The sequence below is a fragment of the Heptranchias perlo genome, chromosome 2 (assembly GCF_035084215.1).
Source record: "Heptranchias perlo isolate sHepPer1 chromosome 2, sHepPer1.hap1, whole genome shotgun sequence".
NCBI lineage: Eukaryota > Metazoa > Chordata > Chondrichthyes > Hexanchiformes > Hexanchidae > Heptranchias > Heptranchias perlo.
The window spans coordinates 28,389,164-28,405,094 of NC_090326.1; the positions used below are offsets into that span (position 1 = coordinate 28,389,164).

The 15,931-nt window shown below is 41.4% G+C and overlaps 1 protein-coding gene across 3 annotated transcripts in view; it reads right to left on the minus strand.

Moving 5' to 3' along the window:
• cdkal1 (CDK5 regulatory subunit associated protein 1-like 1) overlaps positions 1-15,931 on the minus strand; it is a 1,005,231-nt gene that overhangs the window by 984,505 nt on the left and 4,795 nt on the right. For all 3 annotated transcript variants that reach the window (XM_068001614.1, XM_068001608.1, XM_068001620.1), the window contains exon 3: positions 3,668-3,780. In XM_068001614.1, coding sequence (XP_067857715.1) covers positions 3,668-3,780 — 113 coding nt within the window. The remainder of the gene's footprint in view (positions 1-3,667; positions 3,781-15,931) is intronic.

Genomic DNA, 15,931 nt, shown 5'->3' on the forward strand with positions numbered 1-15,931 from the left:
ATGATTAACACAACTTTTTGTTTATATTTTGCTTAACTTTGATATTTGATTAAAACAGAACAGATCCAAGTGTAAAAATGTTGTTTTGAGCACATCTGCTGCAGGAACAATTCAACTTGTAGCCTATGGCTGTTTCCACCTTAACTTCCAGGTTGGAACCAAGTTAACCATCCATGGTAAGCTTACACCCGCATAAAGCTAAGCATAATATCTTAACACTGCTGCAGCCATTCAAAGGGGTGCAGAGGTCATTGGGGCAAAACAAATTCTGAAGGAAAGTTACTTATTGCTATAAACGCAGCGATCCAGAAGAATTGCAAAGCAGAAGAGGTGCTGCTACATGAATGTGTGAAAGAGAACACACCAGGGAACCCGCCCTAGAGAGGAGTTTAGTATACCTGGAGTTAATGTGACTCAATTGCTAGAGTCCATTCCGTAAAACCACTAAGTTTTCATTTATAGAAATAAAATCCAAACATGCTCATGAGTTGCACAGTGTGAGGGTTAATGTGATCTCCAATACCCAGAGTACTTGGACACAAATGCAAAAGATGGCAGACCTTAGGAAGGCCGTCAAGGTAAGGATGCCTAACAGTCCATATAACCAACTAGGGACTCCACGTATATATGCCACAAAATGTCTCCTCTCAACCTGTTATACATTTACTGCTTCCCATCAAGAGCATTCAACCTTACAGCTCTTTGAATGATTACCATACATGGCCAAAGAAGCAGCAGCATACAAATTCAAACTTGAACTTTGGCACACTAACCTCTTAAAAGTGCTTTACACCAAAAAAAATTCTAACAATACATGATGCATGTTACTTTACTCTCACCATCAGATGCAAGTTGGGCCCTTGGGATCACTGAAACTTCCCTACAAATTCTGGCTACAAGTCCACGAACCAGATCTGTCCAGCCACCACACTTACTCCTTCCACTGGGGAGTCACTTCGAAATCTCAGATTAGAGTTTGAGTTTAGATTAGAAGGTCCATACAATAAACTAGCACCAAGCAAAAGCACTGGGATAAAAGAAACACTGATATCTTTAAAACAAAGATGGGTAATAAATTAGTTTCACTTTTGAATTTTGTCTAGAGCTTCTTTCTAACTGTACATGATAAGGTAACAGCACAACTAAGGAGGGGAGAGCTTCGTTTGCATATACATGCATCATCTTCATGAGTTGAGCAGAATGTTCAAAGTAGTTATCCAATGTTAGGGTCAACCAGAAACCGCTCACATTTTACTCTCAAGGTTAAGGTCAGCTAAATTCTTCGACTCAGTTGCTAGAGTCCATTCTGTAAAACCACTAAGTTTTCATTTATAGAAACAGAATCCAAATATGCTCATGGGTTGCACATAGAAACATAGAAAATAGGAGCATGAGTAGGCCATTTGGGCCTGCTCCACCATTCAAAATGATCATGGCTGATCGTCTAACACAGTGTGAACATAAATACTGTATTAAGCACACCATGCAGATCAGAAAATATTTCAACTAATCAGCAGTACTGCTAAATCTAATATCTGCTTGCTACCAGCCAAAAAGGGTAACACAAACTGAGCTGTTGAATTTTCTGCAGCTGGTGTCAACACACCATTGTCTGGTATATGGCACAACTCAAGCATCAAAAATTGGGTAGGGCACCAAGGCTTACTGGTGCTCTAATATACACAGTGTTCAGAGGGGACTTATTGCTCCGATCTCAGCTATGCCACGAGGGTCAGGCACTTGTCCAGGGACGAGGGGGAGGAATGAAATAATGAGAGGTGACTCAATTCAGGCCACTTCATCAAGTTATCAGCCTGTTGCAGAGAAGTGTCTGCAAATCCTGTAAGCAGGTTGCCTACCTGCCCTTTGATGAAAAATGGTGCATCTACTGGAAATACCTAAACAATTAAAAATCAAACAGAAAACATCTCCTCGCAAAAAACAGATCAAAATTAAGAGAGCTGGACAATCCACTCACATTACCTGATTTTTTATTAGCTGTGCTCCATCTAGTGGCCTGGCTCAGAACTAACAAACTCACCCAACTATATGTCAAATGTAAGGAATCTTACAACACCAGGTTATAGTCCAACAGTTTTATTTGAAAATCACAAGCTTTCGGAGCTTTCCTCCTTCGTCAGGTGTGTGAAGGTTTCCATCAAAGCACCGCATATATAGTCTTCACACACCTGACGAAGGAGGAAAGCTCCGAAAGCATGTGATTTTCAAATAAAACTGTTGGACTATAACCTGGTGTTGTAAGATTCCTTACATTTGTCCACCCCAGTCCATCACCGGCATCTCCACATCATAACTATATGTCAGGCAGCCCTGCAACTAAACTTATGACCTGTCTGGAAGTCAAGCACTTAACTGCTCGAGCTACCACAGCTCCCATAAATTTTCCACAAGTATTTAACCTTTGTTTTTGAACAGCAAAGTAATGTAACAAAGTAATATAAACACTGATCACACCACCTGCAATTGTTTAAAACTGTATTAACTAGTTTCAGGTAGATGCTGCAGATTGCAAAGCAGTCTCAACATTGCACTGCAGTGTCAATGTTTAGTGAAATACATTATAAAACTGTACCAGTGATTAATAGCCCTTGATACTTGGTTTCCAGAGGTTACATTTATACTGTGGTTACTGCAGGTACCACAGTTTGACCTCAGTACCTACTTTTAGAGTGATGCAAGGAAACAACAGAGTTATACTGGCCCACCTTCAACCCAGACAGGTAGGAAACAAACAAAAAAATGCTGCTTTTAACAGCTCAGCAAACAGCTAAAGTTCATTTTTTTTAAATAGCTATTTTCAGTTTTTGAACCATTACAAACAGTATGTCAATAAAGGTCATATCTGCCACAAATTCATACACCTATACTACATTGCATAGCTATGTCAAGTCTGATTGGACACAAAGGACTAGGATAAGCCCTTGTCATCCCATTTGTTAACCCTTAGTGCCGAAAGGATGCACAAAATCCTCTCTCCAGAATAAGAGTGTAAAGGAATCACACGTTAAAGAATTTTTGTAATACCAGTTGTGAAGAACACAACAATTTCCAAATGGAGTATCTGCCAAAATAAGCAGACCCAGGCTAGCCTAAAAGGCAACGCAGCCTAATATCACACTAAAATTCTACAACGTTGGCTGCTACACCGCAGAAAGTGCAACAGCATTCACCTTGGGAGGTCAAATGGAACTTCCATCTGGGTCATAAACGATCAATGACTGGGATCAAATTGAATGTCAAAGTTTGCTTCTAGCACTTCTGAACCAAAAGATATGTCGAGAAAATGTAATAAAAAAGGGTCAAACTTATTCCTATTTCTTCCAATATTCCTATCCCTTCCATCCATGTGCTACTCCAGCAGCTATTCTAGGATTTCACTATGAAGCTGAGCTTCTTTGCGAATGAAATTCTGCTATAACCCAGTCAAGAAGCAAATGGTTGAACCACAAAACACATGTTACACAACATAGCAATTAACACAACAGTATCAAGTAGATCTGCTGTTTTCTAGCCCATTTTTGAGGCAGTTTTAAAGGAAACATAACATACAGCACAGAAAGCATTTATTTTAATAATTTTAAGTTGTATTGGGTAAAATCCTGTTGTACAATGACCATTATATACTGTATTAGGATTGTACCATTACCTGTGATTTTATACCCATAAACAGCCAGTTGGCCTGCCATGTATTCTCCATCTGAATTGTTATGTGAACAGCCCCAAGTCTTCACCCAGATCTTCTGTGTACCAGGGATAACACTGCAATGAGTAAACAAAAATTAATGAAAACAACAATTATGACCACAATTTTAAAATCACTATACCTGCCCCTCCAACTTTCTTCTGTAATTTGCTGAGGTTTAAATTTTTGGTCACATTAGCAGCAAATGCAAAATGCAGTGGCAACAGTAAGCCACAGCAGCTCATCACAAACGTGTTCTATTTGCAAACTTCTTTTTGTAGTGTCTACAGATATAAGCTCCAGACCAGCCCTCTGAAGGACAGGGAAGATGGTATCTCCAAATACAGCTTGCTAGAATATTCAATACCCTGTAAATTAGCCCACTTTCCGATGATCTAATTTCTAATGCCATTTACAGTCCTGATATTGAAAGCCGACTCTTTTTCCATTAAGTTATTTTCAAACCTCCCTCCCCCGCTTTAACCCTGAGTGCCAGAGGTTCCAGGGACACTCCTGTCTCCCTGGACTGCATAGTTGTTTGTTTTCAGTGTGTGAAATTGGAAAACAAAAAGTAGTTATGAATCTACTTAAATATAAGGAACAGTTTACATAGAAACATAGAAAATAGGAGCAGGAGTAGGCCATTTAGCCTTTCGAGCCTGCTCCGCCATTCAATATCATATGGGGCCGGGGTAGGAAAGAATGGTAAAAAGACAAAATTAAAGGTTCTTTATCTGAATGCGTGCCGCATTCGTAATAAGATAGATGAATTGACGGCACAAATAGAAACAAATGGGTATGATCTCGTGGCCATTACAGAGACGTGGTTGCAAGGTGACCAAGGTTGGGGGCTAAATATTCAGGGTTATTTAACATTTCGGAAGGATAGGAAAAAAGGTAAAGGTGGTGGGGTAGCTCTGTTAATAAAGGATGAAATTGGTATAATAGTGAGAAAGATCTCGGCTCAGAAGATCAAGATGTCGTATCAACTTGGGTGGAGGTTAGAAATAGCAAGGGAAAGAAATCACTGGTGGGAGTAGTATATAGGCCCCCTAACAGTAGTTACACTGTAGGGCAAAATATTAATCAGGAAATAAGGGGGGCTTGTAAAAAAGGTAATGCAATAATCATGGGCGATTTTAACTTTCACATAGATTGGACAAATCAAACTGGCAAAAATAGCCCTGCAGAGGAGTTCATAGAGTGTATTAGGGACTGTTTCTTAGACCAGTATGTCCGGGAACCAATCAGGAACGGGCCATTTTGGATCTGGTAATGGGTAACGAAATAGGATTAATTAATGATCTCAAAGTAAAGGATCCCTTGGGAAGCAGTGATCATAACATGATAGAATTTCACATCCAGTTTGAGAGCGAGGATCTTGGGTCTGAAACTACTGTATTAAACTTAAATAAGGCCAATTATAAAGGAATGAGGGCAGAATTGGCTGAAGTGGACTGGGTAAACAGATTAGATGGTATGATGGTGGATAAGCACTGGCAAACATTTAAAAAGATATTTTATGACTCACAACAAAAATATATCCCCGTGAGGAGGAAAGATTCCACAAAAAGGGTGAACCAACCATGGCTAACTAAGGAAGTCAAGGATGGTATCAGGTTAAAAGAAAAAGCATACAACATGGCAAAGATTACTGCTAAGCCCGAAGATTGGGAAAACTTTAAAAACCAGCAAAGGATGACTAAAAGGATAATAAAGAGGGAGAAAATAAATTATGAGAGTAAACTAGCAAGAAATATAAAAACTGACAGTAAAAGCTTCCACAAGTATATAAAAAGGAAGAGGGTAACTGAAGTAAATATTGGTCCCTTAGAGGATGAGACTGGGGAAATAATAATGGAAAACAAGGAAATGGCAGAGGAATTGAACAGATATTTTGTATCTGTCTTCACAGTAGAAGACACCGATAACATACCAATAATAGTAGATAATCAAGGGGCAAAGGGGAGGGAAGAACTAAAAACAATCACTATCACTAGAGAAAAAGTACGAGGTAAACTAATGGGTCTAAAGGCTGACAAGTCCCCTGGACCTGATGGCTTGTATCCGAGGGTCTTAAAGGAAGTGGCTACAGAGATAGTGGATGCATTGGTTGTGATCTTCCAGAATTCACTAGATTCTGGAAAGGTCCCAGCGGATTGGAAAACCGCAAATGTAACATCCCTATTCAAGAAGGGAGTGAGACAGAAAGCAGGTTAACTATAGACCAGTTAGCCTAACATCTATCATTGGGAAAATGCTAGAATCCATTATTAAAGAAGTAGTAACAGGACATTTGGCGACTCCTTGATTGTATTATGAGAGTCAACATGGTTTAATGAAGGGGAAATCATGTCTGACAATTTTATTAGAGTTCTTTGAGGAAGCAAAGGGCAGGGTGGATAAAGGGGACCCAATGGATGCAGTATATTTGGATTTCCAAAAGGCATTCGATAAGATGCCACATAAAAGATTACTGCACAAGATAAGAGCTCATGGTGTTGGGGGTAATATACTGGCATGGATAGAGGATTGGCTAACTAACAGAAAACAAAGTCGGGATAAAAGGGTCATTTTCAAAATGGCAATCTGTAACTAACGGGGTGCTGCAGGGATCAGTGCTGGGGTCTCAACTATTTACAATATACATCAATGACTTGGATGAAGGAACAGAGTGTCTTGTGGCCAAATTTGCTGATGATACAAAGATCGGTAGAAAAGCAAGTTGCGATGAGGACACAAAGTGTCTGCAAAGGGATATTGACAGGTTAAGTGAATGGGCAAAAACTTTACAGATGGAATGTAATGTGGGAAAATGTGAAGTCATCCACTTTGGGAGGAAAAATAAAAAAGCAAAATATTATTTAAATGAAGAAAGACTAAAAAATGCTGCAGTACAGAGGGATCTGGATGTCCTCGTACATGAAACACAAAACGTCAACATACAGGTGCAGCAGGTAATCCGGAAGGCAAACGGAATATTGGCCTTTATTTCTTGGGGGATAGAGTATAAAAGCAGGGAAGTCATGCTACAACTGTACAGGGTGCTGTTCAATCTTTCCATACCCGGAATCAACCTCGTGAGCCTTCTCTGAACTACCTCCGATGCAAGTATGTCCCTCCTTAATTAAGGGCACCAGAACTGCGTACAGTTCTGGTGCCCTTATTTAAGGAGGGACATACTTGCATCGGAGGTAGTTCAGAGAAGGCTCAGTAGGTTGATTCCGGGTATGGAAAGATTGAACAGGTTGGGTCTATACTCATTGGAGTTTAGAAGAATGAGAGGAGATCTTATTGAAACATACAAGATTCTGAGGGGAGCTCGACAGGGTAGATGTTGAGAGGATGTTACCCCTCATGGGGGAATCTAAAATTAGGGGGCATATAGTCTCAGAATAAGGGGTCGCCCGTTTAAGACGGACATGAAGAGGAATTTCTTCTCCCAGAGGGTCATAAATCTTTGGAATTCTTTACCCCAAAAAGCTGTGGAGGCTGAGTCATTGAATACATTCAAGGCTGAGTTAGACAAATTTTTGACCAACAAGGAAGTCAATGGATATGGGGAAAGGACGGGAAAGTGTAATTGAGGTAAAAATCATATCAGCCATGATCTCATTAAATGGCGGAGTAGGCTCAAGGGGCTGAACGGCCTACTCCTGCTCCTATCCCTTATGGCTGATCCTCTATCCTGATACCATATTCCCATTCTCTCCCCATACCCCTTGATGCCTTTTGTGTCTAGAAATCTATCTATCTCCTTCTTAAATATATTCAGTGACTTGACCTCCACAGCCTCCTGTGGTAGAGAATTCCACAGGTTCACCACCCTCTGATGAAGAAATTTCTCATCTCAGTCCTAAATGTCCTATCCCATATCCTGGGACTGTGATCCCTTGGTCTGGACCCCCCAGCTAGGGGAAACATCCTCCCTGCATCTAGTGTGTCTAGCCCTGTCAGAATTTTATGTTTCAATGAGATACCCTCTCATTCTTATAAACTCGAGTGAATGCAGGCCGAGTCGACCCAATCTCTCCTCATACGACAGTCCTGCCATCCCAGGAATCAGTCTGGTGAACCTTTGCTGCACTCTCTCTATGGCAAGTATATCCTTTCTTAGGCAAGGAGACCAAAACTGCACACAATACTCCAGGTGTGGTCTCACCAACACCCTGTATAACTGCAGTAAGACATCCTTGCTCCTGTACTCAAATCCTCTTGTAATGAAGGCCAACATACCATTTGCCTTCCTAACTGCTTGCTGCACCTGCATGTTTGCTTTCAGTAACTGATGTACAAGGACACCCAGGTCCCTTTGTACATCAACATTTCCCAACCTATCACTTTTTAAATAACACTCTGCCTTTCTGTTTTTCCTTCTGAAGTGGATAACTTCACATTTATCCACATTATACTGCATCTGCCATGTATTTGCCCACTCACTCAACTTGTCTAAATCGCCGTGAAGCCTCTTTGCATCCTCCTCACAACTCACGATCCCACTTAGTTTTGTCTCATCAGCAAACTTGGAAATATTACATTTGGTTTCCTCATCCAAATCATTGATATATATTGTGAATAGCTGGGGCCCAAGCCCCGATCCCTGCGGTACCCCACTAGTCGCCGCCTGCCACCCCGAAAAAGACCCATTTATTCCTACTCTCTGTTTCCTGTCTGTTAACCAGTTTTCAATCTATGCCAGTATATTACCCCCAAATCCCATGTGCTTTAATTTTGCACACTAACGTCTTATGTGGGACTTTATCAAAGGCCTTCTGAAAATCCAAATAAACCACATCCATTGGTTCTCCCTGATCTATTCTACCAGTTACATCCTCAAAAAAACTCCAGTAGATTTGTCAAACGGGATTTCCCTTTCATAAATCCATGCTGACTTTGTCTAATCCCGTTGATATTTTCCAAGTGCCTTGTTATCACATCCTTTACAATAGACTCTAGCATTTTCCCTACTACTGATGTTAGACTAACCGGTCTGTCGTTCCCTGTTTTCTTTCTCCGTCCTTTTTTAAATAGTGGGGTTACATTTGCCACCCTCCAATCTGCAGGAACTGTTCCATAATTATAAAATTTTGGAAGATGACAACTAATGCATCCACTATTTCCATGGCTACCTCTTTTAGTGTCCTGGGATTTATCGGCTTTCAGTCCCATTAATTTCTCCAGCACTATTTTTTTTTACTAATACTGATTTCCTTCAGTTCCTCCTTCTCACTGGTCCCTTGGTTCCCTAGCATTTCTGGGAAGTTATTGGTGTCCTCTACCGTGAAGACAGAACCAAAGTATTTGTTCAATTGCTCTGCCATTTCCTCATCTTCCCATTATAAATTCTCCCGTTTCTGACTGTAAGGGACCTACATTTGTCTTCACTAATCTTTTTCTTTTTACATACTTATAGAAGCTTTTATCGTCCACTTTTATGTTCCTTGCAAGTTTACTCTCATACTCTATTTTTTCCCCTCTTAATCAATCTCTAGGTCCTTTTTTTGCTGAATTCTAAACTGCTCCCAATCCTCAGGCTTGCTACTTTTTCTGGCAACTTTATATGACTCCTCTTTGAATCTAATACTATCCTTAATTTCTTTTGTTAGCCATGGTTGGGCCGCTTTTCCTTTTGTGTTTTTGCGCCAGAAAGGCTTGTATAATTGTTGCAACTCATGCATTTGTTCCTTAAACGTTAGCCATTGCCTATCCACCATCATGCCTTTTAATGAAGCTCCCCAATCTATCATAGCCAACTCACTCCTCATACCTTCGTCGTTTCCTTTGTTTAGATTTAGGACCCTAGTTTCGGATTGGACTACTTCACTTTCCATCTTAATGAAGAATTCTATCATGTTATGGTCACTCTTCCCTAAAGGACCCCTGCACCACAAGATTATTAATTAATCCCTTCTCATTGCACAATACCCAATCTAGGACAGCCTGTTCCCTGGTTGGCTCCTCAACGTACTGGTCTAAAAAACCATCTCGTACACACTCCAGGAATTCATCCTCCACAGTATTATTGCTAATTTGGTTTGGCCAGTCTATATGTAGATTTAAGTCACCCATAATTACTGTAGTACCCTTGTTACATGCATCTCTAATTTCCTGTTTGATGCCTAGATTACCACTTCTGTTTAGAGGCCTAGAGACAGCTCCCACCAGTGTTTTCTGCCCCTTGGTGCTTCTTAACTCCACCCAGACTGATTCTACATCTTGATTTTCTGAGTCAATATCCTCTCGCTATTGCTCTGATTTCATCCTTTACTAACAACGCCACCCCATCGCCTTTCCTTCCTAAATATCGAATACCCTTGGATATTCAGCTCCCAGCCTTGGTCACCCTGCAGCCATGTCTCTGTAATTGCAATTATATCATATCTATTTACATCTATTTGCGCTGTTAATTCATCTACCTTATTACGACTGCTTCGTGCATTCAGATACAGAGCCTTTAGATTTGTCCTTTTAACATTTTTAGACATCTTAACTTTATTTTGTACTATGGCCCTATTGGTCTTACCACTTTTTCTTACCCAGACCCTATTTGTTAGTGCACGCTTTTGTTTACGCTCGGTCCCTTCCTGACACAATCTGGTTATCCTTACCCCAATCACTTTCCTGCACTGCTTCTTTGTCTTTTCTCTATAGCATTCTAGATCTCTCTCTACCGGGACCCTCCCCCCCCCCCCGCATTTGGTTTAAAGCGCTATCTACCTTCCCAGTTATTCGATTCGCTAGAACTCTGGTCCCAGCATGGTTCAGGTGTAGTCCTTCCCAACGGAACAACTCTTTCTTTCCGCAGTACTGGTGCCAGTGCCCCACGAATCAAAACCCACTTCTCCCACACCATACAGTTTATCACTAATATGTGCTCATCTCAATACCGTTTCCTCCATCTTACACTGTTATTTTAGCTTTAACCTTTCGCTTTTTCTTACTAATATATATTAAATTTCTACCCGATCCAGCTCCCAATGCCCTTTTTAAGAGTTGGGATCAACTTTATAAACACTGCCTTTTGAGTGGCTAAAAAAAAGGCTCCAAAGGTCCATTTTCAGCCAATCAAATGAGAAAGACCTGACTGACAATATCATCTCATAAAAGTGATGGTATCCACCTTCGACACATTTTCAAGCATGAAAACCAAGAAAAGGATTGATGAGTAAACTTATCTGTGTAGTGCTTTTATAATTATTATATAGCAAAAAGATATCCAACATATTCTCTCCAAATATTTATTTTCTGAACTACCAAAATTGCTCATACGATCAACACCAAAGACAGAAAACTTGTCTCAACTCTCTTTTAATCAATAAAATTCCATAGTAGTTGCATGAATAGACATTTACTTTTCCTCTAGTTATGTTTTTTATTCACCCACCCCTCCCCATGACACAAATTACTTCCTGGATGCCAGGAAAAGGTGGCATCCTGCTCCCTGGCTTCTGCCAATGTCAGTTGAGCAACTTTCATGAGGTTTCTGAGAGAATGTCAGGGTGAAATGCTCTGATTTCCCCCTCCATGACAATTGGGAAGGTACGTCGCCCCCATATGTCATCTTAAAAGAATGATTGACCGTCTTGATGATGTAATTTGGAGAAAGATTCTTTTCGGAGATGCTCATTCGACATTAAAAACACCTTGGAGAGATAAAAGCATCACACTCACACTCCCTAGTTAAATCTCGTGTATGTTGAGCTCACTGATCTCAGTTGGGGCAGGAGTTCAGCACTACATCTGGCTGCAAAGCTCAGGTCAAGAAAGGGGGCAAAAAAAATTAGTTAAGGTGCCTGGCAGAGCAGCAAGTGATTCACTGACATTAGACACTATCTCAGTGTCAGCTGGAACCAATGAAGGACTCTTTTTTTCTGGAAACAGTGCTGGCACATGCTCGTGCCTCCCCAATGGCATAAGCTGCAAACATGAAAATGGCAAGTCAATTCAACGCAATTTAAACTACTGGGACAAACACCTCTCAGCACTATCACCGTCAGGCGATGCCAAACCAGCATCCACAGTGAAGTAGGAAATAAGGCCCAGGAGAAACCACAGACAGGTTTCTAAAGTCGAACTAGTCAGAGCACAAGTCAAAGGAGCACCAGTTGACACTGAGCGCTTTTCACTTGCTCTTTCTTTGTACTTTTTTCCTCTCAAAGAACCAGATAGAGCTTGGAGCAAGTGCAGCATAAGAGCCCACAGCAAATAGGACAAAATGCCATGTCATCCTTAGCTTAGCCGCCGCAACATGAAAGATGGTCTGGAAAGAAAGGAAGGTAACACGTGCCTACAGCCTCCTCTCCCCCCATAGCAAATCTGCTGGTAGAAGTATCAACAGACTCCATACTACCTGCAGAAACACAAGGCAGCAAAAGACTTCAAATGTCCAGGTAAAATGATGCACTGAAAATGCTACAAGCTACTGCCTCCCAACAGCTGCTAGCAGATAAGCAGCCATTCCCTCACTGGCAATTAAAAAGCTGCAAACGCTACCACTCAGGAAATAATCACGTTGACGAGTGATACTGGCTAAAACATCTCGGGCACAATACTGAACTCCTTCTTCTCTCCTCCCTCAAAGTGAGGACTACCTAAAACAGACAGCAGAATGCCCCTATATTCTCTCGGTGACAATATCTTGAGTTTAGTGGGCGCAATACTCAAGGAATGGCAAGTTAAAAGCCGAAAATACTGCAGCTCCATCACAACCAATGACGTCCTTGAGCTCCAAGGAGCCCATGTCTCTTGACAAACGGTCCAACAAAATCCCAGTGCTGAGAAAAGCCTGCCGCAAATCTTAACAAAAGAATCGGACTTGGCACAGGCCATGTGGGCCTCGCATACCTATAAACAAAGATGAGCAAACTCATTGATATCTTTACGAATGCCATCAGTACATTATAGGCAAAGCTCCGCAAACGCCACACAACACCCAAATGGCCACTGCACGGATGAGCTAAAGTTGCTTCAGTATAGATGACAGAAGCCTAGCGGAGCTTATAACCCAACAGTCCTACCTCCAAACTGAAGTTCAGGAGCTAGCAGCAAAAATAGATGATCTCAATAACTGGGGATGTCTCCACAATATTCAAATCTTTAGCATTCCTGAGGGCCTTGAATAAAACAAACCCATCTTATTTATCCAGAACATTTTACATACTCTCCTGGACATGCACAATTAACACTAGACAGGATGCCCATCATCATTCCCACTGACCTAAAAAGCACCAGGCAGTGTGTAATGCAACTCAACAATTTCCAGTCCAAAGAAATTATCATGGCCCATTCTCAAGCCAAGAAAAAGCTGCATCTTTGTGATCTCCCCATTTCAATTTCACAGATCTCTTCCCCAAAAATACTTGAAGGCACAAGGCCTTCAAAATGTTAGAACTACCCTCCAGATCCAGGGAAATGAATATAAAATGTCGTATCTCACCAAACCAAAAATAGCGACACAGGACACCCCCCCTCCCCCCACCATCTTTAACATTCTAAAGCTGCCAAACTTTTCTTCCAAGACAAGGGCATCAACGTCACAAGATCTAGAGGACACCCCACACCTCACCGCAACCTGCAGGAGGCGGCTCAGGGCATCCCCACCCAAGGCTCAAGAAGATTCCCAAAAACACGACACTACCACTAGCAGTAAAACACTACCACAGCCAACACCACTAAAGCAAAACTAAATTGTGTCTCTTAAGGTCCCATCACCCCAGATAACTACCTCAGACCTCCAAGCCAAGCCAACACCCATAAGGAATGCCACCTGATGTAAGCAAGGAAGTCAAACAAAATGAAAACAATCTGGCAACCATAAAGAAATAGATCCCCTGTCCTGCGACCAAAGCCATGGAAGAGAGAGGTTCCATTTCGAATTCTCTACCCAGAGGGCTGTGGATGCTGAGTCGTTGAATATATTCAAGGCTGAGATAGACAGATTTCTGGACTCTAGGGGAATCAAGGGATATGGGGATCGGGCAGGAAAGTGGAGTTGAGGTCGAAGATCAGCCATGATCTGACTGAATGGCAGAGCAGGCTCGAGGGGCCATGTGGCCTACTCCTGCTCCTATTTCTTATGTTCTTATGAAGGAAGAGAAATTATTCACTCACATGTTGTCTTGTAAAAAGTTTTTAAAAATGTACTTGCCATTGAAAAAATCGCCCGAGAGGTCAAGAGGTCTAAAATGCAGAACGGAAGGACTTGGCAGATCAGATCAGGAATCAAACCCACCCGCAGTAGCAGTCTTGAGCAAGGGCACGCTGCCTGTCATATACAAGGGAATCTACCCTAGTTATCTGGCCAACTCGTACTGATCCAAACACAATAAACCAAATTTGTTCCCATTATGGCTGAAATCAAAACTAATATTCTTGAACATCAAGGCCCTTAATCACTGAGCAGGAAAAAAAATCTTAATCTATTTTAAGAAAGAACAAGCCTTTCTGCAAGAATCCAACTTTTCCTTGCACAAAATGCAAGACTGAAGACTTTTTATAAGTCTCACTCTTTATAAGTGATGATGTGGAGATGCCGGTGATGGACTGGGGTGGACAAATGTAAGGAATCTTACAACACCAGGTTATAGTCCAACAAATTTATTTTAAAATCACAAGCTTTCGGAGATTATCTCCTTTGTCAGATGAATGAATGAAAAGGTTCTCAAATCGCATATCTTATACTATGTTGGGACAGCATCACACCAATCAAAAGGTGTCGTTGTTATTCAAACAGGCCAGTCACGGAGAACAGCACGTCCCAGTACACTCGATATACATTGTGTCTATTACACAGGCAGGCAGAAAGAAACTCAAAATGGCAGAGAGAGAGAGAGAGAGAATTTTAAAAAACATATAAATTTTTTCCCCCTTTTTGCTGGTGGGGTTACGTGTAGCGTGACATGAACCCAAGATCCCGGTTGAGGCCGTCCTCATGGGTGCGGAACTTGGCTATCAACTTCTGCTCGATGGCCAAACTCAATGACCCACTCTTTATAAGTGGGTCATTGAGTTTGGCCATTTCAAGAGAGGCTGGCTGCTCCATCCCAATCAAGCAGTAAATAGCTGGTGAGCTGACTTCAATGGTAGACGTCTTTGCCCAAACACATACACCTTTACATTCCAAACATCTTCCTACCACTTTCCTCTATGGAGAGCACAATAATAATAGGAAATCTGATCTGTGCACTGTACCGCATGTAAGAAAAGCATTATACAAGCTTTCCATACAACATTGTTAATCTTGTTAGGGAAAAGCATTATATAGGCTTTTCCTGTGAACAAGGCTTTCTATTCTCTTATTAAGCATCAACAGGCTTTTGGTTACCTCGTGTAGAGAGGCCCCCTTGAATAATGAGCATCCTGTGTCATTCTTACCTCATGTGCATAAGATGGGTAAAGGGAGTTGGCCATTGTTTGGTAAGAATACAGGATGCTTTGGGCAAACATGGTGTCCTTGATAAATCGGAGATAACTAATCATAAGGGAGGCAATGATGCGTGTCATCTGGAATGTAAGGGAGCAAAAAGGATGGCAGCTCCATAAGACAGAGAGGATGATTGAGGGAAGGCACCATGTTTGCACACGGCCATGTAGAACCGTTGGTGTTAACAAATGTATATAAGCTGAGAATTAAAACGAGCGAGCGAGGCAGGACACCTCAATATCAAGGACCTTCGAGAGGTGCACGTCGGGACCCTGTATGGTGATAAACTTTGCCAGGTTGTATCTGAACATCTTATTAGTATGTTTAATTGCACTCTTGTATTTTAACATTTTTATTACTTATTATAATTTCTTAATAAAGCTATTATACTTTGGAACAAAACACCTCAATGCCTTTTTAGTTAAAGACTGAACCAGTAAAATAGATAACTCACACTGCATCGAGACAAATCGCCTGCTGAAACAGGGCATCCCAGTTAGGCAGCCATGTACAGTAGTTCACAAGTGATGCAGTGACCTAAGTCTTGTACATGTATGGCATGCCTTACATCCAAGAAAGATTGATTTCATCTTCTACTCTAACACGCACAAGTCACTCATTCCTGAAACAACCCCACCTAGCTGTAATATTTAAGTTCTAATGTATCTAACCGACCCTCATCACCCTCTGACAACTTAACCTCAGCGCTGACACATCAACACCTCCCTCCTAGGCGAACATGAATTTGAAACCGCCATAAAAATCCAGCTAGCCCAACTGATCTTAAAGAACCAGGACCCCAACAC